Below are 27,507 nucleotides of genomic sequence, written 5' to 3' on the forward strand. Positions count from 1 at the left end.
GCTACACAAAAAAAGATGTGGGGAGGGTCCAAAGAAGGGCCACAAAGATGATCATAGGGCTGGGAAGCTGCCACGTGAGGGAAGGTTGAGAGGACTGGGCTTGTTGAGCCTTGAGAAAAGGCAGCTTGGGGAGACTCATCACCATGTTCCAGTATTTAAAGGGCTGTTACAAGGAAGATGAAAACTTGCTTTTTACAAGGAGTCCCATGGAAAAGAGAAGCAGTAATGGGTACAAGTTATTCCTGGGGACATTTTGATTGGACACAAGAGGGGAATTTTTCACCCTGAGAACAATCAGCTATTAGAACAGTCTCCCCATGGAAGTGGTGCACTCCCCTACATCGGATGCTTTTGAACTGCTCCAACCTGGTGTTCTGCGATTACTAGCACATCCATGGATGTTTCACTGCCTCTCTTCTTAAAGCCAGAGTAAGAACAATGATACTTTTGAGTAAAAAAAAAAATAAAAAAAAAAATTAAAGACATCTTTTGCAACACACGGGGAGTGGTACATTTTGTGACTAACGTGTTTTCAGCCAGAGCGCTAACAACGCAGCCAAGTGAAAACCACACAGCCCTGGCTCTCCAGACCGGCGACACGACCCGAGCGGCGCTAACGAGGAGGCGCCAATTACGGTGCCGATTACAGACGAAGCGCGCCGGCTCCGAGCGGCCGGGCAGCACGTGCCCCGCCCCGCCCCATCTCCGGCCGCCGCGGGGCGGGGCGACTGTGGCGGCATCGGCGGGAGCGGCGGGGCCGCTGGCTCTCCCCTCCGAGCGCCGGGTCTGCGTCTGCAGCCGCCGTGGGGCCTCCAGTGAGGAGCCAGCCCAGCCTGGCGGGGACGCCCGGGGGGGAGCGCTGCCCTGAGGGAGGGAAGGGGCTCGGGGCGGCGGGAACGGGCAGCGCGGGACTGGAGTCCGGGGCTGGGCCCCGGCTTGAGGCTGCGGGTGGGGGCGCTTAGTTTTGTCCTGAGTTAGTTAAAACAGCTCAGTCGTGAAAGCTCTTTGTTGATTGAGTTGATTGCAGTGTCAATTCGAAGACTGCTTCATTTGCGAGTTCATTTTAAGTTGATTTCTCCAGTGTAATGTAGGAAGAGGATATTTTTATATTTAAAATAATTATATTGAGGGTTAGCATTTGGAAAGCAGGTGGCAGGAGTTCATTTTGGCAGAGCCTGGCCCAGTCGTTTCCCCTCAGGAAGCAGCTCTGGTGTTGGTCCAGGGGCTTTGGGCCTTTGCCTGAGGTTGAGCTCCCGGCCATGAGGAGCCCATGGGAGCTGCTCATCCTTTAGCACGGGGACAGTTTAGCCCAAATAGAGCAAGTTCTCCAGAGAGACAGGTCACCTGTGAGCCCAGCAAACTTGACATGCAGGTTGTGACAGCTGCTCCTCTCTGCTCTCCTCTCATGAAGGGCTTTTTGTTGCTTATTTTTAGTCTGGAGCGTTGGTTGTTGAGTTCTTCATGCAGGAAGTATTCTACTTTTTACTGTGCGAATTAAAGAAACAGTAGAGAATTAACTTTCCAAAACTGATGCTTAAGTATGACTGCAGAATGTGACTTAAAAATATTTTAATATTTAATTTGTGTGCCTGCCTGAATTAATCATTAAATCCATGCTTTTGTAGTTACCTGGCCTACAGCCACATTTCATCACACAGCCTCCTTTCATCATATTCTCATGTGAACATTTACATGATGGCAGAACCACTTCACTTGAAGAACAAAGGTAATAATGTTGTAGATGCAGGTTAAAGCAGCAGAATCACAGGTGCCAACTTCCTACTGAAAAGCTCTGTTTTGAGGCTGAATTTCTGACATATCGATCAAAAAAATCAGTATTTTGTGAACAATACAGGGTGTTTTTTGTCAAGTGTAGAAATAGTACAGAAAGTTTAAGTGCAGCACAAGTGCAATAAAAGAGAGATTTTGCCCACAGCTTGACAAAAGTATCTTGACTTTGTTCTTCCATAATTGTGTATATGCTGGATTACTGATACACATTTTAAGTATGAATATGGCTTATAAATACACCTAACTCCTAATTACCCAAATTCGTGTGGGCTTGAATGCCTTGGATGATTGAAAAAAAAAAGCACCAGGCTAATTGGAGTGCTAGGGAAGTTGGTGGAGATACGTGCAGTGGGAGTTGGAGTTCCTTTAGCGATGTTTCTTGCCTTCATCAGTGATATCTGATGCATATTCCCTTTTACTCCAAATGAAGGGGGAAGAAAACAGACTTCATTCTGGGAGATCTGAGGTAGCTTGATATGCAGTCATCCTCAGCCTGGAGTGTTTATGAAATTTCATGTTAGAGGAGAGTTTTAGTTTAGGCAAATTTTACGAGATCAACTTGCTTCCAGGTGGGGGGAAAAAGGCCATGTAAGCTTTATGCTGACTTGGTGAAAAACTTTGGCTAATAAGCCTGCTGGACTGGAACAAGCTTAGAATGGGGTGTGTGATCTGAAACTGAACCAATTTTTTTGTAGGTAAATGAGTCACTCACTTATAAAAACATAGTTCCTAGAATACTGGTATGCATGCTTACCTGAATTTTTGTCTTGTAAGAGTTGTTTGATAATAAGCTCACTGGAAAGACCACAAGGCTTATAAGGTACCCATTGGAAAGTTAAAATCTGTTGAGCATTTTGTTTCTGAACACCTGTTGATGTGGCAAAACTATGCATAAGTATAAAGATAGACCACATGTTTAACAGTATTGAAAAAACTTGTAAAATTGCCTCTTCTGAATTTCTGCCCTATGGATATTGGAAATTATGTAAACTTTTTTTTTTCCTGCTGAACAATTGAAACAAATTTATGGATGGAGGACATTAGGACTACTGTTGAGTGATAACCACAGAGCAGTGAAACTGGTGCTTTAATAATTCCACTGATGATAGGTTTGAATAAACGTGATGTCAAGAGCGTTAAGAAGTGACTTCCAGAGTGTGTAATGATCCTATCATCTCCATTTGCTCAAATGTGGTAGCAGAATACTTGGAACAGAGAACGGCCTTCTGATTTTCCTGCAAATACTCCATAACACAGGCATGCATTAACATTGTTAATCAGATCCCTTTGCAAATACTTCTGCTTCTAGGAAGTTCCACGGGAGGTGTAACTATTAGAGGGAACTTGCTGTTGACAGCTGCAGCTGATAAAGGAAATACCGTGAGTTATTGCACTTTGTAATTGCCCCCAATATTCTGAGCATTTCTAGATAGCAGAAATGATCAGCCTGTATTGCTCTTTCTAGAACTTTGAAATTTTGACTTTTTTGGGATGGGGGCAGGAGGGCTGTCACATTTTTGTACATTAGAATATTTCAAACCAATGGGTGGCTTCTTTCTGGTAAGAATCGCCTAAAATTTTTATTCCACAGGTGTCACATTCTGATTTGATTCATGAGAAGCCAAAGAACTTGAAATATTCCTCTGAAAATGTTTTCTCGATTGGCTATGATAAGAGTCTTTTTAATTCATTAGTATCACCCCCTCAAGCGAGGACTTGCCATCATTGTGGTCTGTTTGGTAAGTGCCGGTTGTCGTGTAGTCTGTGATGCAATAGTATATTTATTGGTGAAAGCAGATCAAGAGGTTTGCTTAGAAGTATCTTAAAATGGATGTGTATTTTTATCTCTCAGGTGGAAATATAGTGACTGTTCAAAAGACAGTTGGAGTTTTGGAATGGATAAACAGAAGAGAGCATCTCCTTAATCAAAAATGTTTGGTGGTTTCTTTTTCCTTCTTAAATATAGAAGGAATTTGGGACATCTGGGGCAGTAATGTCTGCTAGTTACATGTGAATACAAGTACCTATTTGTTATGTGCTTAGAAGTGTAGTGGAACTATCTTATAAAGCAGTTATTAAGTAATACATGGAGTCTGCATCTTAACAACTGTCATCTCTTCTGATATAGGTGTTTCTCTCTCACTTTGTTTTAAGGATCCCTCAGATGTTCACAGTGCAAGCAAATATACTACTGCTCTGCAGATTGTCAGAAGAAAGACTGGCGAGCACATAGTGTTGTGTGTGAGCCCGTTAAACAGAAGTAAGTTTGTTAAAAGTTCTGCCAAATAATCTTTACAGAAGGACAACTTCCCTCCTAATACAACTTTAATGACCACGTAAAGGCACTGTTACAGTAAAATATGGTGCTTGTTCTTACGTTAGTACTGAATTGTTTCATACTTGTCAGAAAACTCAGCTCTGCTGCTTTAAAAGGGTGACTGGAAAGATATTGTTGGAGTTCTTAAGGCATTCTGTAATGTGATTTAAGGCAAAAGCAATGTTTTTACTTGTGTCAGAACTGTGTGAGCATGCAGTAAGCACACTGCTTTATCACATGGCTTTGTTATCGCCACTGATGATGTGGTGAAGGGATGAGAAATGAGACTGTGCTTTCCAGCAGTAGAATGCTCAATGGGTTGCATTTAACAGGCACTAAAGAGGCACCGTTTGAATTCAGCTGTAGCCTTGGTGAACTTCATGGATATTTTCTCTTTGAACACAACTACAATTACAAGAAGTTGTCTTAGCCAGGCCATTCTCGAGCTGCTCATTATTGCTTTTGACGTGCCAGTTTAGATGCTCAAGAGGTCAGTCCCTGATGTGTTTCAATTAAAGTAAGCACCGTTAGGTTATGACACAGTACAAATGACTGGATGGTTTCGGAACAGTTTAGGGGAGCGATCTGAGCATTTGAGCTGGCAATCTCTAGCAAGGAGTGATAGTCTCAGTTCAGTGAATCTGCAACCAGGTGTTTGTAATCAAAGTTCACAAGAGATTTTTTTTTTTCCCATAAATTTTGCTGCAGCAACTGAACAGGGGCGGCATCAGGTATAATCTGGCATATATCTGGATATTCATTATGTGTTCAATTGAAGTAGCAACGTTTCTTTTTGTTTGTTTTTGATTTTGTAGTTCTTAAGGTTTTCTTTGGATTAGAGCGTTAGCAGAACTCCACAACAACTCTGGGAGATTTCTTCTCCATTTGAACCAAATTTAACTTTTTTTTTGTTGATGGCATGAGGAAAAATACACCAGATTTTGCATGACAGGGAACTAACAAATTTGCCATTCTACATTTTCCTAAAGGCAGAATAAGGACTGACAAAAACCACATACTGTGAACACAGCCTTTTTGTTTTATTTGCAAGTAGGTGTTACAAATCGTACTTGTCTGTCTTTGATTCTTTAAAATTAACATGTTTTTCTTTGATTACAGTGTAAGTAATAACAGTGGAGGCATGTTACCTGCTAAAACTGAGACAGGAGTTTGTCTTAAGGTATAGAATATGATTTTCACTGTCTTGAATGGATCTGTTATGAGCTTATTGCAATATGCTTAATTTGACCTGTACAGGAAAGGAATGAGTTCCAAATATCATAATTTACACCTTGTAGAAAGATCAGTGCTTCCAATCAAAAGTGACTGGGAGAAACATTTTAAAATGTTACTTGTAGAGCCCTTAGCAATACCAGCAGACAACTTGTGTTTTGTCTGAACTTTTTCAGAAATGTTTTCCCAAAATCAAGATATATGTGATGTTGCTAGAGAAATATTTTAGGAAGAAGAAAACTCCTTTGTCATACACTTCTTTGCGCTTTCTCATTCATCTGTTTAAATTTTTGAAGGAATTCAGAAAGGAAGCTTCATTTTGGGTCATGAGACTTCTGTTAGTTCACCCTGATAACTTTCTGCTGTCCATGCTTGTGACTATGTTCTAGTAAAACTGATCAACTGATAGTGAGTGCCCTTCAGACCAAGAATAAACAATTTGTAGCAAATTTATTTTGAAATAACAGGAGGTTTTGTTTTTCCCTCATTCATCTGAATCTCAAGCAAGTCCTTGGAAGTAAGAGAGCTTACATTGCATATTGAACAATCAAATGTGTTTTGCTGTTGTAATGTGAGATGTGTTTTTATGGAAAATGTTTTAGAAGAATATTTGGAAGTAATTTGGCAGTTCTAACAATAATCTCAGTCGTTGTGCATTATCTGCAGTATGTTGGTCCAACTGTAAGAGGTTTTCCCTAACGATGTGTAAAAGATATTTTTTCTAATGTTTTTAGGGTGTTGATGCATTAGGCAGGTCACACTAAATGTTTAGACTTCAAATGGCTGCCAGCAGTTCAAGCAGTAGCTATAATCTACTCTGTGGTGTTAAGACTACAAGGAAGCAGGTGGAATTCAGTTCCACTTACATGTGGGAGCATCATAAGCAAGAAATACAGCTGAATTATCCTGTAAAATAGGTGTGAAAGGAGGAGGTGAATGTGTGAGACTTCAGCAGTTGTTTTGCATTGTCTGTTTGGTGTATCTGTGATAATGTGTTAAGTTATTTTCAAGAGTAATACAACATCTGTAGACATCTTATTGGAAGTCAACAAAAGCACTTTTTAACATGCTGCTTTAAATGATAAAAAGTTATTTTTTGTTTGTTACTACAAGGATCTACAGCTGAACTACTCCAGTTTAAACATAACTTATAGCTGTTTTAATTAGGGTAATTCAACATCTGTGGATTCCCTCAAGACAGGAGAGCCCAGCAAGAAAATAATGCTTTCAGATCTCCAGACTCTAGGGATCAAAAAAGCTATGGAAGTACAGGTACTTTTATTATGGAAGAATCCTACAATGCTTTGTTAGGTTGCATTTGAAGTTAAGTGTATATAGCTGCATGTCACCTCAGCTCTTTGTCTCATTTTGCTCACATGTAAAATTCTTTCATTTTTGTAAAGATGAGTAAATGCAAACAGAGGCAGGGGGAGTGAGTGAGGAGCAGTGTTTCAGGGAAGGTGAACATCACTGGTTTTATTCCCTGCAATTAATTACTGCTAGGTTCAAAACAAAAGAACATAATCAGATATAGGCTGAAATGCATTTATTGAAATGAATAATGGTCCTGGATAATATACTGTAGGCTGTTCTGTGTGTGTCATCTATGGCTTTTCTCTTTAGGGTACAGTAACAAAGTTCAAGAGTCCAAGTGAATTTTATATACAGATGAGTTCTCCAAAAGTTTTAGACCAGATCAGTAAACTTTCCGTGAAACTGCAAGACTGTTACGCTAACACAGTTATTCAGGAGCAATATTTTGCTGTCAAAGGGGAAGTCTGCGTTGCAAGGTGTTCTTCGGATCAGGTAGCGTCTCATTGTCCGTAAAATAACCATTCTATGTTGCGTTCTTCACGTTTTGCATGCTTTGCTTTTATGTCTCTGCCACTGAAGGCTGCTAATGAGGCATCAGTTTATTGGAGTAGATTTGTGGTAGCAACTAACTTTATAGCATCTGCAGCTCAAATTGAAGGTACTGATTTTTTTTTTTTTCCCCTCTAGAAACTTTACTTCTATGTGTCTATGTACTCGAGCCCCGTAGGGCCTTTTTGCGCTACTGTTGCTTGTAGCCTGTGTGTGTTCTTAGCAAATTTAAACTCCTGTAGTTAGATCAGTTTGGAATATGACTCTGCTTGTTTAAGGAAGTTACTCTTCATTTCTTCCCTGACTTCTTGGGTGGCATTTCTATAACCACATCTACTTTCTGTTTCCCTTCCCATCCCTTTTCTGTATTTCTTTCCATTTTTCTCCTCTGTTGTTAGCAGAGTCTTGATTTACTGTATGGTAGCCAATATCCACAGGAGTATAATTTTTATCTTCACAACAGTCAACACTACAATGAGTTGTGTTCATTTCTCTCACTTCAGAATTGGTCAGTGCCTTGGATAAACAAATCTGATGAAGTAAAGCAAAACATGTTGTGTTTTTACCAAGCTTATCATTTATTCCTATACAGACCTGGAACAGAGCCCTGGTAAAAGATGTGGATATGTCACAGAAGAAAGCACAAGTATTCTATATTGATTATGGAAATGAAGAAAATATTCCACTCTCCTGGATTAAAGCTCTGCACAAAGACATTGAACTGTTGTTTCCTCCATGTGTGAGTTCTGTTTTCCTAACAGTAGCTGAGGTGTTTTAAATGAATAGTTCTGAAATGAGTCTAACTCCTGTCTCTGTAACTGTAATTATCACAGTATTTTGTGTTCAGTGAAAGTGATGCATAAAAACTGCTATACTGCACTAAGGTTCACCTTCTGAAATGTTCATTCACTAACCCAGCATAAATAGTAGGAGAATCAGAGGAAATGTGGCTTACAGTTTGAACTTAATTTCCTAATTCTTAACTCTTGTGAAGAAGTTAATTGAATTGATAGTGCTTCAGATTCCAACAGCAGCTTTAACTTTTCTATGCAACATGATATTTTTGAGAGCCTTTTGAGAGTCTTGAGTTGCTTTTTCTAAAGGGCAAACAACCCCCTATCCCTTCTTGTTCTAATTATAATTCTTTTCAGGCCATTAAGTGTTCCTTTGCTAAATATGATCCAAAAGAAAAAGGATGGAATGAAGTCATTGCCAGCTTTTCTTCCCAGCTCATGGGAAAGCACTGTTCAGTAACTGTTGTTGACATATTACAGGAGGAAATGATGTTGAGTTTTTCTGTAGATGTTGTTCTAGATTTTGGTAAGTACTTGGTAGTGTGAGGGGGGGGTGAAATATAGTTGATAAGGCTTTCATGTTCACTTACCTTCCCCTCTACCCATGTCCAATACCTTTAAAAGAGGAGAGGTTTTTTCTTTATTGGTCTTCCCTCTTGGTCACAACCTGCCCCTTGATTGTTTGGTTTGGTTTTTGTGGGTGTTTTGGTTGGTTGGTTTTTGGTTTGGTTTGGGTTTGTTTGTTTGTGGTGGTGGTGGTGGTGTTTTTTTACTTTTAGTTCATTCTTCTATGTAGAGGTCATTTTAAAATGTCTGTACCTGAAATATCTTGTTATGTTTGACCTTAAATTTTAGTAAGGTTACTTTTCCAATGGAATTGTAACAAATTCAGTGTTTTCTAGATTATCTTGCTTATTTTTCTGTTTTAATAGAGGCATGATAATTTAGGACCATGGTGTTCTTTTATCTCATGCATTTTCAACTCTTTAAAAATGATCATATCAATTTCTAGTTCCACTCAGAATTTTGCAGCTTTTGTTCTATTTCATATGTGCTCACTAAACAAATATCCCACAGAAAGTGTAACCACTAGATATTGTTGCATCTACTTGGAGAACTCCACGCACATTTCTATTTCTAACTTAGTGATCATCAGTGGGTAGAGGCGAGCAGAGCACCTGACCTCTGAGGAGTCTGAATTCGGATCTTTGGTTGAGCTGAGAGTTCTGGCTTTGATTGTGTGGTTGTCATGATTTCGAGGGCTATTTTGTTTGTTTTTGTTGTTTTTTGTTTTTCCTGTCTGCAGAGCAAGAATGATACAGTGCTAAGAGCATGTTTTCATTGATTTGCAGCCCACAGAAATTTTGAAGGGAGTGATAGTTGATCCTCTTGGCTTGCAAAAATCCCTGGTGTGTAGGAGGCTTATCTTCATGTCATAGTCCCTGCAATCAATAACATGATGGTTCACCTTAGACCTGTGTAAATTCAACTGTTTGAGGGTTGTGCTGGGCATATTTCACATTTGGTTGCTTTACAGCACACTAATGGCAAAGCAATATAACTTGTCAGCCTCTGGAAGAGAAGATCACAAAAATGTTGCTGCATTCATGAAAGCTTGCATGCATCTATTCCATGACCTTATAAGCAACTTAAACATCTGTATTCAGGTTTTCAGTTGAAAATAATTATATTTAAAACTTGAAATAATGCTTCATATATCAGAAATGATCTATGTAACAGCTAAGAAACCCAAGATTTCTTTGTAAATCTTGGTAACTCATCGAATACTCATAAGGACGTCAGTTGTGAATCCTAGTGTGAAAAGCTGCAATCAGTTTTTCATCCAACAGTCCTCAGCAGGTACGAGTAAATGTTGGTTATTACTGCTTTGCTCATTTTATTTAGTCAAACAGTCTCGGAGCTGTGAACGTCTTCAGAAAACTCAAGTAGCTGAGTTACTCTGGAACTGCTTTTACTTTGCATTCTAAGCATATTAAGTGCTCAACAAATAAGTAGAACATCTTCACCTTGTGATAGGGATGTAGGTCAGGCTCAGAAGATGGATCTGAAATAAATTATGACTATCCTACATGGTAAATTGTTTTCTTTTTTTACATCTGTATTTTAGGAGACTGCCTAGAGAAAGTACCTTTGGAAATGAGGTCTGATTTGACCCCAGGAGGTAATGCAAAAGGAATAGACTGTCTGAGAGGTAAGCAAGCAAATCGAACTTCTTACTAAGAGACAGAAAAAACTTGGGGAATTTTAAGTGCTCTCGTATTGTGTGGTATTCTGAAAGTAGTAAGTATTCTGGCTGCCCACTGGCATTGCCTCCTATTTAAAATATTGGCTAGTGGAGCTTCCCTCAGGTCACTAGTGACAGTAGAACATATGCTTTTGATAGTCTGAAGTACTTGTTTAGTGATGATTATATGAGCATTAATTTCATATGACAGGAGCCTTCAAGGTCCAAAGAGTCAGGAAAAAGAAACAAAACTGCTTAAGCATGTTTAAATTTAATTTAGTGCGGTTTTAATCCTGGCTGGTAAGGTTGCACATTTCAAAGTCAGCTTTTGATCAGCAACCTCTTTTTTAAAATTTATTTTTTATATGTACAGTACCAGAAAACCATTCTAAGGGAAGTAAAGAAAAAATACCTGAAGATGAAGAATTTCTTCACTGTGCTAACTCAGTTGCCAATTGTATCTCCTTATGTATCGGAGATGTATTCTCTGGTGTTGTTTCCTGCATTGAAACTCCAGAAAACTTCTTCTGTCAGCAGATGCACAATGCCCGTAAGTGACATGTTGGAAGCGGGATGTAAGATACCTGGTCTGGCATTTTTCTCTTCAGCAGAGGCTGGAGGGAGCTGTTGTTCATCCTGTAGTTTGACCCAAAATGATGGATCCTGGTAGCAATCGGCCATGCCTCAGTCAATTACAAGCCATAGTGGCGTAGAGGATATTTTGGGCAGTTCTAGCTGTTAATATCACTCACTAACGTGTAAGGTGATCATTTGTGGGCAGTTTGAGGAACGCAGAGTAGAGAGATGGTGTGGCATGGATTTTAGCAGTCTGAAGTCAATTTTTACCATGAATATTTAATGTTAAATATGTTCTCTCTCCTGTTCCAGAAGTGTGATTTTGTAATTGCTGTGTTTATTCCTTTGATGCCTTGTTGCTTTAACCCTGGAGGGAAACATTTCCTCATAGGCTGGGTGCGTGGACAGAGCTTCTTTGTTACGTAGCATGGGGAGAATATCTGAGTATGAGAAGGCTGGATTAATAGGGCCCAAATTCTGCTTCGGTGTGTTCTGGTATGGTAAAACATAAGACTGTAAGTAACATGACAGTGGGCCAGAGTGCCAGGCTGCAGGGACTTCTGGTACATCTCCAACAGTGGCAATAAACAGATGTTTGGGAAGAGGAAGAGCAGAGTAAGTTTGTAGGATGTGTCCTCACAGCACTGCCTGAGCCAGTGGGTATTTTAGGGGCTAAAAAGGCTTTGGCAGCTGGATGTGATCTGGTGAATCTCCTACAGTGGATTTCTCTTCTGTGTACTTGTGCAGCCTTTAAATTCATAGTGTAGTGTGTCCTTTGGCAAGAAGTGACACTCGACGCCTGCCTGTTATTTGAAGAGCTGTCTTCCTTGGTTTCTTTCTAGCATTCCTCCACTAGCTTGGTTTCAATTCCTGCTGGCTTCAGTTGTTCCTGTGTTAAATAAGTCTGTGACTGGTTATCTGTGTCCTCTTCTCCACTGGGATTCCTTAGACTCCAGTGAGGAATCAGTAAGATTGAAGAGTCCTAGTTTCATTGCTATTTTGGTATTATGTTAAACATTATGTGAAATAATCTCCATTATACTACAAGATGTTCTTCCGAGCTTTGAACTTAAGATTTTTGTGCTTTTGTAATAATTAATGATGGTGTATGTTCCAAAACCTATATGTTTTTTAACATCAGGTCAACTTGCTGAGCTTCAAGTATCTCTCAATGAACATTGTGGCAAATTTTCCAGTAGTTCAGCTTTCCATCCTGCAGCTGGAAATGTGTGCTGTGCCCAGTTCACAGGTAAAAATGGAGTGAGAATATGACTGTTAATTTATGTAACTTTATAACATGGATTGTTTTTTGCAATAATTATGTTTAGAAATGTGTAATATAGAGTTTATTTTATTCATGTCTGGTTTTAGCTGTTGGTAGCATTTGGTAGTGATTTTTAAAAACAAGTATTAATAGCTAATTATGACATCTATAAAATACTAATTTAAAAAAATACCATAACGTGGTCACTTCATTTAGCAAAGCCTTTAACACTGGGTTCGTTTTTGTATAAAGGAGCTTTTTAAGAAATCATAAAGAAATTTTGTATTTATATAGATAGATATAGATATATATGAGCACTAGTTCATGTGACTGGAAATAAATATATACTTGAAATGTTAGACCCCAGAAAAGGGACCGAAGAAATGGGTTTATATGTAATGATGCTGATAAACTTCTTCTCAAAATGTTATTTAGCCAAGACCTGGTAGTCCTGATTTGTATGTTCATAACTTAGTCTCCACCTGATCCTTATCACTGATGCCAAGTTTCTCCAAGTCTCATAAAATATTAAATCTTGCCCAAACACAGACTACTATGCTGCATAAAACAGTATTTTATGCTAGGAATTGGTAAGCCTGTATGAAGGAAATACCTTTTGTCTGTGAGTCTGAAGTCATGTTTGCCTGAATGCAGTAGGATGAAGATGAATCTCTTTCCCTCACAGATCTTTCTCTATTTCATCCAACTTTTAACAACAAAAAACCCCCCTCATATGCCTTTTTTCTGGTCAAAAGTGTTGCTGCAATAATTTCTTTATGTGATTGAGAAAACATTCCCAGTCATTTATTTCTTTAATTTCCTGTGGGTTTGCTGCTTTGAATAAATTAACTGTGGGAAGTTAAAAGCAGTACAATGAATATCTGTATCTTCCTTTCTAGAAGACAATCTTTGGTATCGTGCTGCGGTTACAGAATATGTTTCTGAAGATTCTGTTTTGGTGAGCTATATAGATTATGGCAATTACGAAGTTCTTCCTCTGACTAGACTTCGTCCTGTAATTCCAAGATTAATGGGCTTGCCAGCTCAAGCCATAAGATGTGCCTTGGCAGGTATGAAATAAATGATAAGCTGTTTCAAACTGGATAGGGGCACAGTAAGTGGAGTTAGATAATGATCACACCTTTAGTATCTTATATTGAAATGTAGGGAGGATGGGGATAACAGTAGGCATGATTTCCAGATTTCTTGTTTGTTGGGCCATATCTACAAAACACAACAAATCTTTCCTAAAGTACCTGGTGACCTGCAGTTGTATGTTTGGAAAACATGGCTATATTAACACACCTGTTTAGGTTTTGTATGTGCTCTTTTTTTTTTCCTAAGCAAAATTCAGTCATCTACTGGAGGTGTGGAATTCTTAAATCTGTTGTGGTTCTAACATTGCAGTAAAATTTCATTTTATATCTTGAAATTCAGAACTGTATCTGTCCCACTCCCTTGGGGCAAATCTAGTGAAAGCACTAGTAGACCATTATTTATTAAATCCAAGTACTACAAAAGTAACTCATCCCCAATCCTCATGCTTGTAACAAGATTCCAAACCCAATTATTTAGACTATGAACTTTTGTAGTACTGCTGCTTAATCTTTTGTTGTAGGCAGTGTTACTGTACTTTTCCACATATTGTTGAGACTTGGACTGTCCTGAGAACCTTTCCATACTATCTGACTTTTTTAGGTGTAAAGCCATCACAAGGAACCTGGACCTCAAATCTTATTTCTTTTATGAACCAACTGGTGAAAGACAGAGTGTTCACAGTAAAAGTAGTGGATAAAGACAGTGATAGATGTGTGGTGGAGCTTGTAGATGCATCAGTTACTCCGGTAATAAATATATCAAGCTGTCTCATAGAGAAAGGCTGTGCAGCTGAGGAACCAAGGGTGGCCTTGCCAGCAATCGGAATGAGTGATGTTAAGAAAGCAGACGGTGAGTACGAGCATGTCCTGCGAATTGGCGTTATTTACGTCTACTGGAGTGGGTACAAAGAATGCAAGTTCTTGACTGGTAGGAACATTCCAGTCTGGCTCATGAATTCTAATCTTCGCAGCTCTGAAGTTCAGCCATGGCAACTTTGCCATGAGGAAATTGTGTGTTTGCTTGTGTGTGTGTGTGTGTGTATATGTGTATGCATACGTAACAACAACGTTGCAATTTTTGGAAGACAATACTAATATTTCACTTTCTCTGGTTAGAAGTGTTACAATTTCCAGGCAAAGCGGGATATGACTAGTTAGTACCTGCTTGTTCTTGTGCCCTTGTCTTTTAGCTTAAATAGTAATTAATCCTCATTGTTTTATGTTTTACACCTAAACCCTCACACAAAAAAGGCCATTTAGGTATCATCTTGAAGTTGTAAAGGCTACTGCAGTCAAATTTTCTAGGACTTTTGCATTTAGTGACCAAAGCTTCAATTTGAGAGATTCGCAAATTTTATGTCAGATTTCTCTGTGTTGTGGGAAGATTCCTAGCTTCTCTCATATGAGGCACGTTAAGCCCCTCTTTTCTATCCTGTGTCTGGTAAAACTGTTCTCCCCTAATCCATTTGTACTGAAAACTGGGGGAAGTCATCTTGTCAAGGCTCTGTCCAAATCCCTAAATTTTGATCTTCCTCACTAGATGGTTCATGGCCAGGACATGGCTATTCTTTGTCTTTGTTCATAAGGGTAAGGAATCCTGTATAAAATTCAAATTAACAGTAACTTCCATGGTTGTATCCAAATGCATTTTGGTCTATGGCCATCATCCTGGACCTGTTTTGTACTACTTAAGTTTCTTGGTTGCTTCTCAACTTTTTAAAATTTCTTGCATGGAGTGGGAGCTTTTATATGGAGGTTCTAAACAGATTAACAACTTTTGTCTCACGTTTTAAAACTTTTGCTTTTATATTGGAATTTCAACAGATACATTCTCTGTTGACTTGCAAAATACATTTTCATTAGCTTGTTTGCTTTACTTAAACTTAGTGATTAAATCCGTGATTGCTGGATCCGTCATGCTGTAACTGTAGGTCTTAGTTAACTTGCCAAAAATTAAGAAACAGTGTTATATTTTGGTTTAGAGAATTAATTGGAAGAATAAGAAACTTTTTTCAGATATTAGAGTATAATATACAGTGCAAATTTCTGCAACCAGTCTTTCTGTTGATCTTTTTGTTGCTTCTCCTCCTTAGACCATTTCCAGTACTCTCACTGACAGCTGTTTGCCTCTTCTTTCCTCTCTAGAGGACACAACAAACAAAAGAATTTGCAAGTGGAGTAAATTAACTCTTAAACAAACAGTAGATGTCGTAGTGTGTACGCTGTACGATCCTGGAGAGTTCTACTGTCAGATTTCAAATAAGAGTGGTAAGTTTATTCAGCTTGTTTCTTTCTGCAAGTTTCTTTGCTTCCTGATTTGACATTTATTATAGTTGTAACGCGTTACTGTTTCAAGTGAGCTTGGAGCACCAAGGCTTATCTCTGAGTTTTTGTATCTGAGAATACAAGCGGAATGATGAAGGAGTTGGATCATGGTATGTAGTGACTCTGAGACTGAAATCTGAAAATGTTGAAGGTAACCAGTTGAATAAAACTTAATCTAAGAATGTAGAGAAAAGTGAAAAGAGCTACCGTAACCTAGGCAAAGGGTATATAAACAAAAGATAGCAAGTAAGAGACATGTTTCCTGTGCCCATGCCAATATTGACTGGAGCTCACTTTCAGTACTCAGTCCTGTTCTAATTTATAAAAACTTACAAAGATCCAAAAGAGATAAAATTACATGAAAATGAGAAAACAAAGCTTTTGAAACTTGACCTCCCCTTGGATAAACTCAGGAAAACAATCATGTTCCTCTGTTTGCATGTATAAAGACTTCTGATAGCCGCTGCCTTTTTAACTTACTAGCAAGTGAGCATGGTGAAATTCAGTGGCTGGAAGTAGAAGCTAAATGCATTCAGATTAAAAATATAGGGCAGATGTTAGAAAATGAGGGAAGTATGTTCCTTGACTTATCTAAGGATAGTATAGATTCTTCATGGCTTATCACTTTTAAAACATGACTGAATTCCTCTCTAAAAGTGCTTTTATAGAAAAGCCTGAAGGACGTGATATTTAAAAACAAACAAACAAGTAAGCAGGATGAGATCCTGTGATCTGTCACGGCTGTAAAATACACTTTATATTTTGGAGTGAAGGCTGCTTGTTGGATTAGTGGGAAGAATTACTGGTCATTTTGCTGTGGTCTTCCTGCTAATAAGACTGTCTAGTAAATTAAATAGCTAACTCAGTGTCAACAGGTGTTTTTTTGATTGAATTCTGAAATTCACAGAAAACTCACATAAAATCTTTTTTAAGTGAACAGTATTGATAAAGTTCAGGTCAGCTTATTTTGTTGATCTCGTCCTTTTCTTTCTTTCTTCATAATTTTCAGAGTTACTTGCTCTAAACTCGCTTAACAAATCATTGTCTGAATACTGTCAGAAAACACCACCGAATAATTTTAAGCCTGAGAACGGAGAACCTTGCTGTGCTTTTTTTCCCAGTAAGTAACAGATTAAAATATTTTATTGTTTTTACAGTGAACATATGTGAACATAAAGAAAAAAAAGATAGCTGATAGCTTGCCTTGGCAGAAGGTAGTGAAGAATTGAATTTATTTACTAAAAAATAAATGGTGGTAAACTTACTAAATGTGTGAAGTAATTATTTTTTCTTTAATTAGCTGATGGCAAGTGGTACCGTGCTTTGGTGCAAAATGTTACTTCAGATGGAACTGTTAAAGTATGTTTTGTGGACTATGGAAACGTTGAGGAAGTACCATTGGATAAAATACGGCAGATCTCATCCTCATTCCTAAAACTTCCGTTTCAAGGAATTAAATGCTGGCTCTCAGGTGGATCTTCATATGGATTCTTTCTCTTATAAGACCTTTTGCATTTAGAAACTTGCTTGTTTGGGGGAAGGAGGTGATGACAGGGTATAGTTCACAGAACACTGGTTTGCACTTTGTTGTTTTGTTTTTATAATAAATATCTGTGTTGCTTCCAGCCTCTGGAAATTGTGGGAGCTGTTTTAGCCTTGTGACACCGCAGACTTGCATTTAACAGAAAAATGGTGGCTCTTCCCTGAGCTCCTGACTCTGCTTGTGGAACCACCTGCGTGGAGGTTACAGAATCACAGAATGGTTGGGGTTGGAGATCTAGCCCAACACACCTGCTGAAGCAGGTTCACCTGGAGTAAATCGTATAAGGATGCATCCAGGTTGCTTATGGATTTGCCAGTCAAAGGGAACTTGCTGTTTAGTTCTGCTTCATCTGTAATGCTTACTAGCTTTTTGTTGCCACCTTGCTAGGAGTAAATGTGCTTTTGTGCAACTTAATTATTTCTCGAAAGTTGTGCAGGCAAAGGAGCTCATCTGTTTTTATGAAGCAAGTTGTCCTGTCTCTGTAGGGGTGTTTCATATGATTCCTGCAGAGTTGGGCACCGTGCTGCTGTTTCTTAGTCTTCTCCCAGTTCTCTGCCCCTTTGTTTTCCACACCAAATCACTCAAAATTCTACAGAATTATTCTTTCTAATGTAGTCTACTTGTTTTAAAAATAAAAACTAGGGGAAAAGCAAAAAGCTCAAAACTACATTTTTTCAAGGTGTCTTCAACCGTGGTTTGTGTTGGTTTTTTTTCCAAACATTTTTTTTTCTGCTCCTTTGATAAAAAGGTTATATTAAACTAATTAATAAACAGCCTCAACAGTGTTGTTCTTGCTAAGGCACAAGGACTTACTTGGTAGAATAATGTAGAAAAAAAGCCTTGAGAGTCTTGAGGAAATGTCTCCCTCTTCCTCCTTTCTTCTAAAAGAACACAAGTGAAGGGGATGAAGTACAATGTGTATTATTGAGGTAGTAAAAGTAGCTTTGGTATTTCAAGTAGGGCTTTAATTTTTTTTAAGAAAGCTTATTTTTTTAAAGGAAAAGATAATGCTGAAGACAGTTACTTAATGGAGATGTTTCGAGCAGTTCTCCTACTTCCTAGGTATAAAGCCAGGTGACAGCAAATGGATTCCAGAAGCTACAGCAAGATTTCACATGTACACTGCAGGGGTAAAGCTTCAAGCCAGAGTGACCTCCCTGTCCAGCGATGGCGCAGGTGTCGAGCTTATTGACAATTCCACAGGTCATCCAAAAGTGATAAATGAGATATTAACCTCTGAAAAATTGGCTGTAAAGGAAGTTCTAGAAGATACAAATAATTTTCCAAACACGTCCCTTGACAAAAAAGGTAATTAAATGAATGTTAACTTTCAGGTTGAACAAGAATTTTCACTATTCCAGTCTGTAATCGTGATCTTGCTGTTTAACTATAGTTCATATTAATAATAAATTTGTACAGTTTTGATGATGTTGTCAGCTTTTACAGCTGAACACAAGCTGCCCTGCAGGTGGCATTATAGACAAGAAGAGATGGGTAAAAATCACTGGGTTTGTCTTAAGTGAATTTTATTTGAATATTTGATAGTAGAGAGTTAGAAATTTGCTATGACTTGAACTTTTCACATTTACTTTCCAATATCTTATTTTTTGGATGCTTTTTTTGGTTTCCCCTTCTTGAAGTAAAGACGTACCGGTTGTCTGTAAAATTTAAAAAGATACTCTGTAATAGTAACTTATAATACAAATGTGCTTGGAGGAAAGTGCTACACTTCATTTTCTTGCTATTTCTATTAGAAACCTCATGTGGACGCTGGAAGTCAATTGAATTCGCTGTGGGTGAATCTGTACGTGTCTGTGTAACCGAAGTTGTAAGCCCAGACTTGTTCTATGCTGTACCAGTTCAAGTTAAAGGTAAGAAAAAGTGTTCACTGTTCTTAATACCAATAAGAAGTCCTGTTGCAAACTAGTTAGTAAAATGAATGGCTATAGTGAATTGACAAAGGTGGGAGTGGGGGAGCTTAAGTGTGCTCTTCCTGATACCCAAATGTGGTTAGTTATCAAATGTCTTTTTTCTGTAGATCAAGAGAAGCTACATCAGCAGCTGGTTGAAATAGAAAGCTATTGCCGCTCTTGTAAGACCAAGCCCTTCAGACCACAGCTGGGAGAAGCCTGTTGTGCCCTGTTTTCAGGCGAGGCGATTGTTCATTCTTGCATTTCCTTGACCAGTGTAAAACGCGACTTTCATCTTTGCTTTAGAAAAAGGGAAAAAAACCCAAACCAAACAACTTTAAAGTACTTACAGATCTCTTAATTCTGTTACAAAGGGTAGCTTGGCTACATCTTTAGGGCAAAGAAATCATGTGACACTTCAGGAGAGAAAATAAGGAATAGGATGTGCCCTGCAAACTCTATTGAGCTTTAAGAGGAAAGAACAGCTAATGACTGTTTAAGCTGAAATTTGTACTGTCCTGAATCACAGGGGCATGAAATTCATGGCAGAGCAATGGTGCACTTGCATCCATATAGACCTCCTCCTGGTTTTGGGGGTGCCTGGGTGGTGGTGGTGGTGGTGTTGCTTTGTGTGAGTGTGGGGTGGTGACACTGCCTGTGACAACTGATGATTCTGCCGTGTTAGCCTGGCAAGCTGCCTACGCTGACTGAACTGCTGTTCGAGTTAAAAGTATTTTTAACAGTGAGGGAACTTACTTTATTGTCTTAGTCTTTCATAAGAGGGGATGCTCCGCTGCTGTATTAGTTCAATATTTTAAAAAGGAGTAGCATTGACTTATAAATGTTGACTGCATGTGGATTGTTGCAGATCTGTCGAAGTACTGAAAATGAATTTGGGTGCTAGACAACAGTTCATGTAAAACAGGACAGATGAATTAACAGAAGTACTAGCCAGACCACAAGAGTATGCTTAAGTGTTTGACACTTAAGCTTCCACTATTTTTGTTTGTTTGTTTTGGCTCTTCAGCATAATTGAGGAAAAAGGATTATTTTTTTTTACTTTTTAATTTTGGTTGTATTTTGAGAGGGAATATGCGTTGGAAAACAAGGGTAAGGAGCTACAAATACAGTCTGCAGACAGCCTTAAAACAGTATTTTAGTAAAAATCTGTATAATTTGGGCAGAAGTCTGAAAGCAATACTTAAATCTTTATGAATGCAGCAATCAGAAACTATTTGCTTGTTCTAGGGGCTTGCTTCTTGTCGATTGGCCTCTTGTATATACCAGAGTATTTAAACATTCCTGAAAAACTATACAGATTCTTGTTCTTGGGATAAGCTGTGTTTGTAAGATGGTACTTCACATGTGATTCTTCTTGTCCCATTCTTTTCAGGTGATGGCCACTGGTACAGAGCTGTTGTTCTAAAAGTTTCTGAGTCTCTAGTGCAAGTACTATATGCAGACTATGGGAAGACAGAAATTTTACCCTTTTCAAAGGTGCTGCCTATCACTGAATCCTACTTAAAGCTGCCTTTTCAGACAATTACATGTTCACTTGCAGGTAAAACAAAAACACAACCACACACACAAAAACCGAAACCCAAACATACAAACAAAAACAAAACCAAAAAACTAAACACACATACAAAAAAGCCAAACCAAAACAAAAAATACTGAACCAACAAACCAAAGATCCACACTCCTCCAAAAAACCCTGACTGGTTGTTTTCCTGGACATTATAAATCTGTATCTGTCCTGACGAGTGTTCATTCCTTAATAATGACAAACAATGTGATGATCTGCTGAAATGGTGTCCTGGTTAATACTGCAAAAGCTGGTTTAGAAAGTATGTTTTTATTTATTTATCTGTAGAATAAGCTATTTATATTAGGAAAATTTAGCATCATATTTTCTAAAACAGTGATAGCACTATTTGTAAGAATCAAGTCATACCATAAAGGAATTATTTATAGAACAAACGTGATTGTACTCTATTTTTTTTTTTGCAGGAATAGAGAAAGCTGAGTGGTCTCCATTGTTATTGGACAAGTTAAAAGAAATGTTATTGAATCAATATGTCACAATTACAGTGAAAGGGATTAATGGAAATGTCAATTCAGTAACAGTGGAGAAACTTAAGGAAAATGGTAGTCTGAATGTAGCTCACGAACTGGTAATGGCAAGTTTGGCCAAATCCTGCAGGGCTGAAAACTTCAGTACTGGACATCAAGGTACTTACTTTCACTTAATTACTTCTTAATGTAAACTTCATTTGAAGATGTATGGGCATGTGGCATACCTAAGTGAGTTTCCTTCCAAAAATCTTAGAGAATTCCACACGTCACTTCTTTACTTAGGGAAGCAGTGTCTGTGTGTATTTTACTCATTCACTTGCTTTATTTATTGTAGGTGATGGAGGTGAGACCAAATGCTGCTGCACAGAATTAAAAATGCAAGTAAGATTCAGTCAAAGAACTACACAAAATTCTTCTTTCCAGAATTTAAAAGAAACACTTTGTGGGAAGCAAATGGAGTAGGGAGATAGTAGCTAACTGAAACATTGAAGATACGCCAAGTGAACATCCCAGTGCTTCTCAGTTTGTTTTATATGTGATAGTAATTAGAGCACCCTGAAACTTCATTAGCCTGTGTTTGCAGGCTGAGGATTGTTACTGTTGTTTGTTATATGAAGGTAGTTGTGACGTTTTGCATTAACTGTGTAATTTTGAGAAAGGGCAGCTGGATTTTTTTTCAGTAATATGGCTGTGCTTTGCTGTGGATACAACTTGGCACACAGCTGCACATGTAAGAAGATCGTTGCAATGTGTATTTTGGGTAGCAGAGATTAATATTAATATGTGCCACGGTTTCAGTCACGGAGCTAGGGCTGAGATTCTGAGTTCAGTAGAACACTGGAATTTGTAACAGTGTTTGCCAGTTGAAAGTCTGGGATTTTTCTTTTGAAAAAAAAGTCACTTACAAATATGGCATATTCCTGTAATTTTTGAAAGCTTTCTGGTTTTAAGCTTTCTGGTTTCTTATTTTTACCTAGACTATTTATGAAAAGTTAGAACTTCACTAAAAGTAACTTAAAGTATACCAGAAAAGATACATCAGCCTTTCTCAAAGTGAGGATCTTTGTTGGAAGAATGAGCAAAATTTTGAATTTTAAAGACAGAAACACCTTTTGAGGGTGGTTCAAACTTACCTCTCTCCAAAAAACATGCACTACACTGTTTCGAAGGTAGGGAAAGAGCATTTCTGTTCAAAGTCATTTAGACTTTTGCTGCTTCAGGGTAGGTGTAGTTACCAGGATTTAGTGGCAGAAAGGCAGGAAAACTGTGCTGTCCCTCAATGTAATTGATTCATCTCTCTCATTGTGGGCTAGTGAACCTCCTTTTCCCTTCCCCTCTCTATCTCTTTGATTTTACAGCTTGACCTACCTTATGTCTTTTCTAACTTCAGTTTGGTCACTGTCTGTTTTGTGTTATTCTCCCTTACTTGGGTAAGTTTGGTTCAGTGTCTCATGGCAGACAAAGAAAGGACAGAAGACTCCAGTATACCTGAAAATATCAGGAAATGGACATGTGTGAATAACCAAATTTAAGATCCTGATCTCAGTCCTAATTAGAATATTTCCTCAATTTGTTTTGAGGAAGCTGCTGCTTCAGAAAAAAAAAAAAGGGGGGGAGGGTGGGGAGCAGGGGGAAGTCAGCTACAATTGTGCTGGCTTTTTCCCCTTCAGAAGATTTTACAGCACTGTATCCATTGAACTAATATGGAATTTAGCTGAGCTTGTAGCTTTAGGATCTACCCCAATATGAAATCAGCAATTAAAAAATAAAAGGATTCTATATGTCTAATTCTGTCTGCTTATTCCACAGCTTAAAAAGCATGAACAGATCCTACTCTTCCTTTTAAACAAGTATGGGAATCCAGATGGATTTGCTGAAATGAAAAATCTCTTGGAGCACTAGGTCTCTGACATGCGCCGTTTCATTTCTACATAGACCAGGTTGCTGCAGTTCCTTTTTTGGAAGAGCAAGTGTATTCATCAGCTTAAAAAATAGTTGCTTTGTAGAAAGTCTGCTGTTTAAGTACATGTATTTATTTGTATGCTTGGGTTGTTGTGAAATAAGTATGTAACTTGAAGGATTTCAAAGCTGCAGGCTAAAATTTATGTTCTGTTTTTGTTTTATATCACCACATGCTGCTAAGTTTTTTTGCTTTTATTTTGCTGTTGAATGCACAGAACGGAATGGCTGTTGCATTGTGAGTCTGTTCTACAAACTTACCTTTGAAATGATTGTAAAGTTTACTTCAACTTTGGTACCCTTGCTTTTACTTGAAAAGCTGGATCTGACTTGGATTAATCTGCTTTCAACATAATTCCTTGTCTGAAGTTGGACTGAAGGTTGTTCTTCATAGATTTGGTTTAACTATCAGTAAAGGCGGAATCTTGTCTTGGACTGCATATAGGTAGCTCTCTCAAAAATCAATAAACATTTACATGTTTATTAACATGCTGTGTAATATGCATCTCTGAATATTATTTTGAAGTAAACTGTATTGCAGCTGCTTTGTCTGTAGCTGCATTGTCAGGATTTCTACCCCATCAAGTTTTTTCACATCATAATAGAAATGTCCTATTCTGGGATATGACAAAAATACTGACTCAAATTAACGGATTTTCAGTATTTCTCTAAAACGTAGTTGATACCTGATTGTCATTTCTGACTAATCCAGTGACAACATTAATAAGGGATGCCTAATTATTGTTCACAGAGCACAGTAGACATTTGTTTATTTAAACGTCAGGGTCAGCTTCTTTGTCCACTTAAAGTATATCTTCTAAGTTTGGGCTTTGTGCAAATTGGAAGGATCTTGAGATTAAACTTGTGTGGAAGTGAAATATTTTTGTTTGCCTTAATGTTTTATTACACTTCAATTGCCTCAGATATTTTTCCTGCCTTTTATTTTTTGTTGCATCATATTCCTGCAGCAGCTAACAGTTAGACAAACGCACTTGGGTCTTCAGAATTCTGAACTACGGTTGTGTCTCGAGGGTCCTTTGACTTCCTGGGACAAATGCAACTTTCACAAGCGTTTGACCACATGCAACACAACCTGCTGATGCTTTAGTCCTCCCAACTTTCATGTTTGCTTTTCCACATACCATCTCTCCTGGCAACTAGTTGTTGCGTTTCAGAAGGTGACTTTGCGATAATCAAAAGCAATCCCTTTGTCTGCACTTCATCAGCAGGAGAAAGGAAAAATGGATCTTGGCTTGTTCTGCACAGGCAAAAACCCCTGGAAAGCAGTGGTTGGTGATTGCCTGGGAGATGCAAGTCTGGTGCAGCACAAATGTATCTGGCAATAATCCCTCTAGATGGGAAGGAAAGGAGAATGGTTCAGAGACGTAGTTCACTCCTTAATTTCAGATGGAATCTTTGGGAACGCTGATGTAGAGACAAATGAAACGTGAAAACCTCTTGGACTTCTTTATGTAGCCTTGCATTCCTCTTTCTTTGTTTTCCTCTGCTACTTTTAATCTGTAATTGAAATCTGTTTTTTGAATCGATAAACTATCAGCTATGGATTATATGATTCTAAATGCTAGTATAGAATCTAATTTGAAGTAAATTTCCATGTGTCTGAGGAAAGGGTATTATATGAAACAAACTTTAAGATTGATACTCCTGGTAAATAAAATAATCTGAACTCCTCTCTGGAGAAGAGGAAAAGAAAAGTGAACTGGAACTCTAGAATAACAGCACTTCTGAAGGGGAAGTAGTATGAATATAACAAATTATCTAACGCTGAAAACCAACAGGGTTTAAAATGATCTTAGAAGATCATTTTGATCTATGAATCACTGTTGCAGGAACTAGAATGTACTTTGACTGGGTTTAGCTGAAATTTTGTATTTATTTATTATTTAGCACTTGGTGCTTTGCGTTCCATTCCTAACTTCACATACTGTGAAGCAGATGCAAGGAGTGTTTTGCCTGCACAGACTACAAAGTTATCGATTGTGTTTAGTTTTGTGTGGGAAGAGATGTGCAAAGTGTTGCTGACTGAAAGTGCTCACTCTTGTGCAATTACCAGTACTTACAGGTGCCGGTGAAGCCTGCCAGGTCCAGGCAGTACAATGTTTTTTGGAGTCAATGTTCTCCCCAGAGCTGGACCACACTGTAGTGCCGGTGTGTTTAATTGCTCTGGTGTTGCTTTCCTCCTTGGCTTTTATTGTGGGAGCTGCTTTTTGGTGGCGAGTGCATGGTGGGCTGGAATCTAGCCTGATTACCTGCCCTTTCCCTGGAGTCACACCTTTGCAGGGAAGAGAACAGCTCAACCCCGAGCAAGGTTCGGGTCCTGCATGCCCGTGGCACGGCTCGTCTTGTGTCTCCTTGCTGTGAGTTCCTGCATTGCTCAGCTCTCCAGGGTAAGGACTGTTCACAGGGTGAGCACGGAGGGCACCGCACGTCCCGCTGGGGAGAAGTGAAAAGCAGAATAAGGAAAGCTGACCTAGGAATGTGATCTGCTACTTCAGTACAGTTTCTGTTGGGGAATAATTTTATTACTAACTTAAGTGCCAGTTTATTCTTAAAAGCGTAGCTATTTAGAATTCCAAAATACATGAAGTTAACGCTTTTCAAATAACATTGACTCATAGAGTTCTTTTCTGCTTCTGCAGTTGCGCATCTTCACGTGTAAAAATAAAAAGCCCACATTATTTAAAAATTGGCTGTCAATTATTCCTCTAGGTGTAGCAGGTTTTGGTCACATGAAGTAAGTTACTTTATGGCTGTTGGTGGTGCAAGGTAACCTGCAGTCTGTGGTTTTATTTCTGCCTATCCCAGGGTGCTGACATCTGCTGTACTTGGTCTATTGGATGAGCAGTTGCAGCACTGTGACTCTTAGATGTGGTATAGAGGTTTGGGGTTTTTTTTCTAAATCCTGATTGCAAACGGCAGGATGTGATGATGAGGAGAGGCTGTTGCAGCTGAACACTATAACTCCAGGTGTGAATAAGGCTGCTCACAAACCCATCAGGTGTGCAGAGACCACAATGCCGCGTCTTGTAGGGAAAAGGTACAACGCGACTCAAGCGGCTTTTTGTTGGTTTTTTGCCCTCCTTTTTCAGTCGATAACATCGTACAGCTCCGTCTCGGGGGCTGGGGGCCGTGTGGGACAGCAGAGGAGCTCGGAGCTGCCCCTGCGGGGCCGGAGCCGCGGCCCCTCCGCTCCTCCCCCGGCGGCCGCCCCCTCGCAGCCGGAGCCCGGCGGGGGCGGGCGGGCCGGGGCTGCGGAGCCCGGCGAGCACATGGGCGGGCCGGGGCGGTGCTGCGGAGCGGGACGAGGAGCTGGTTGTGCCCGGGTGAGTGTTGTCGGGCGGGTCGGGGGGTCTCAGCCCGGCGGCCGTGAATCTTTCCGGGTTCTTCCGGGGGGGCGGCGGGACAGCGCTTGTGCGGCGGGTATCGTGGAGCCCGTGTGATGGTGGAGGGCTCCCAAGAGCCCCATTGCTCTGCCGGCGTCTCGTCCCAGGTCGGAAGACCTGGCAAGAGGGGCAGGCTGAGCCCCAGCGGCTGTGTCTTGCTTACGGTGCTACTGGGAGCATAAGCTTTGCTCCTGTACTCAGTAAAGGGGATTTTGGTTATTAAAGTAACAAAAAAATAACCCACCACCTAGGAAACCAGCCCTAGCCCATGCTGTAATGCTTTAATTGACTTGTTTCTAGCAGTCTTGGTGTGCAGCCAGGGGAAAGAGCTGAGCGTGCCAGGGCAGGCTTTCAGACAGGTTGTGTCTCACGTCCTGAGTGAAAACCTTTCTGCAGAAAGACACAAAGACAACTTGATCAATCAGGGACTGAAGGGCCTGGAATGGTGTCTATAATATGCCCAGGCACTTGCACTTCGTTTAAGAAACGAGAGTATCTCCTGGCTTTGAGTACCTGGCAACAGTGGCTTTGCCTGATGTGGTCTAAGGGTTCCCAGCTGTGCTATAAACTCATGCACCTGTGAGTAAGTCACTTTGTCTCTCTGCACCTTGTTTTCCATGTATGTTAAAGAGGAACAAATATCCATACCCAGTGGCCTGGAATGGAAGGAAAAAAGGGAGGTAGCGGGGAAAATGTGAACAGATGTTAAAATGTGACCTGGAAATTGTGAAAATTATCTTATGGAGGCTTCTGCTAACTTGCCTCCCATTTTGCTTATTTTGTGTAAAGAAGACGAGGCATCACCAGAGATAAGTCCCCACGTTTCCCCGCTTTCTTCAGAGAGGCTGTGTGTGTTCTGACCCATGCCTTGTGCGCTGTGCTGGCGTAGTTAACCACATCGTCTTCAGCTTGTGTTCCTGAAGATGTGCAGATTTTCTGGGAAGAGTCTAAGAGGAATAAGTAGATGAAATGACTTAGAAAAACATCCATTTTAACGTTACCCCAGTTCTGCAGAAAAATTGTGAGGAAGATTCCCACTTTCTAAAGCTCCTTTGGAAAGGCCTGCAGACCTCTGTCCTGAAAATACATGCAACCCACTGGCTTACAAAG

The 27,507-nt window shown here is 39.4% G+C and overlaps 2 protein-coding genes across 4 annotated transcripts in view; both read left to right on the top strand.

The window, feature by feature from the left end:
• The first annotated feature begins 713 nt into the window (after window positions 1–713).
• On the top strand, window positions 714–23,480 carry TDRD1 (tudor domain containing 1). 3 transcript variants are annotated; one of them, XM_065843339.2, is made up of 25 exons: window positions 714–815; window positions 1,626–1,726; window positions 3,101–3,171; window positions 3,383–3,530; window positions 3,946–4,051; window positions 5,228–5,288; window positions 6,509–6,613; window positions 6,965–7,147; window positions 7,797–7,943; window positions 8,356–8,524; window positions 10,127–10,210; window positions 10,617–10,793; window positions 11,961–12,068; window positions 12,983–13,153; window positions 13,782–14,030; window positions 15,326–15,448; window positions 16,515–16,625; window positions 16,806–16,976; window positions 18,111–18,356; window positions 18,803–18,919; window positions 19,087–19,197; window positions 20,352–20,519; window positions 20,969–21,190; window positions 21,369–21,415; window positions 22,844–23,480. In XM_065843339.2, exons 2-25 carry the CDS (start codon window positions 1,693–1,695, stop codon window positions 22,934–22,936), a joined length of 3,222 nt encoding a protein of 1,073 aa, XP_065699411.1. In that variant the 5' UTR covers window positions 714–815; window positions 1,626–1,692; the 3' UTR covers window positions 22,937–23,480. The 3 variants fall into 3 exon arrangements, with proteins under 3 accessions (XP_065699411.1, XP_071668271.1, XP_065699412.1); XM_071812170.1 differs by having other exon boundaries at window positions 21,369–21,411; XM_065843340.2 differs by having other exon boundaries at window positions 730–784.
• A 2,791-nt stretch (window positions 23,481–26,271) lies between these two features.
• Window positions 26,272–27,507, top strand: part of VWA2 (von Willebrand factor A domain containing 2) — a 29,166-nt gene continuing 27,930 nt past the window's right edge. The window contains exon 1 of the mRNA XM_065843752.2: window positions 26,272–26,337. The gene's annotated coding sequence lies outside the window, so the exon portion shown is untranslated. The remainder of the gene's footprint in view (window positions 26,338–27,507) is intronic.

Source organism: Patagioenas fasciata, chromosome 8 (genome assembly GCF_037038585.1).
Source record: "Patagioenas fasciata isolate bPatFas1 chromosome 8, bPatFas1.hap1, whole genome shotgun sequence".
Taxonomy (NCBI): domain Eukaryota; kingdom Metazoa; phylum Chordata; class Aves; order Columbiformes; family Columbidae; genus Patagioenas; species Patagioenas fasciata.

Excerpts from the sequence above, each read along its gene's own strand:
- TDRD1 (XM_065843339.2), top strand. The coding sequence starts at position 1,693 with ATGATGGCAGAACCACTTCACTTGAAGAACAAAG. Across the intron at positions 6,614-6,964 it reads AAAAAGCTATGGAAGTACAG|GGTACAGTAACAAAGTTCAA; the intron begins GTACTTTTATTA and ends TTTTCTCTTTAG. Across the intron at positions 18,920-19,086 it reads TGTACCAGTTCAAGTTAAAG|ATCAAGAGAAGCTACATCAG; the intron begins GTAAGAAAAAGT and ends TTTTTTCTGTAG.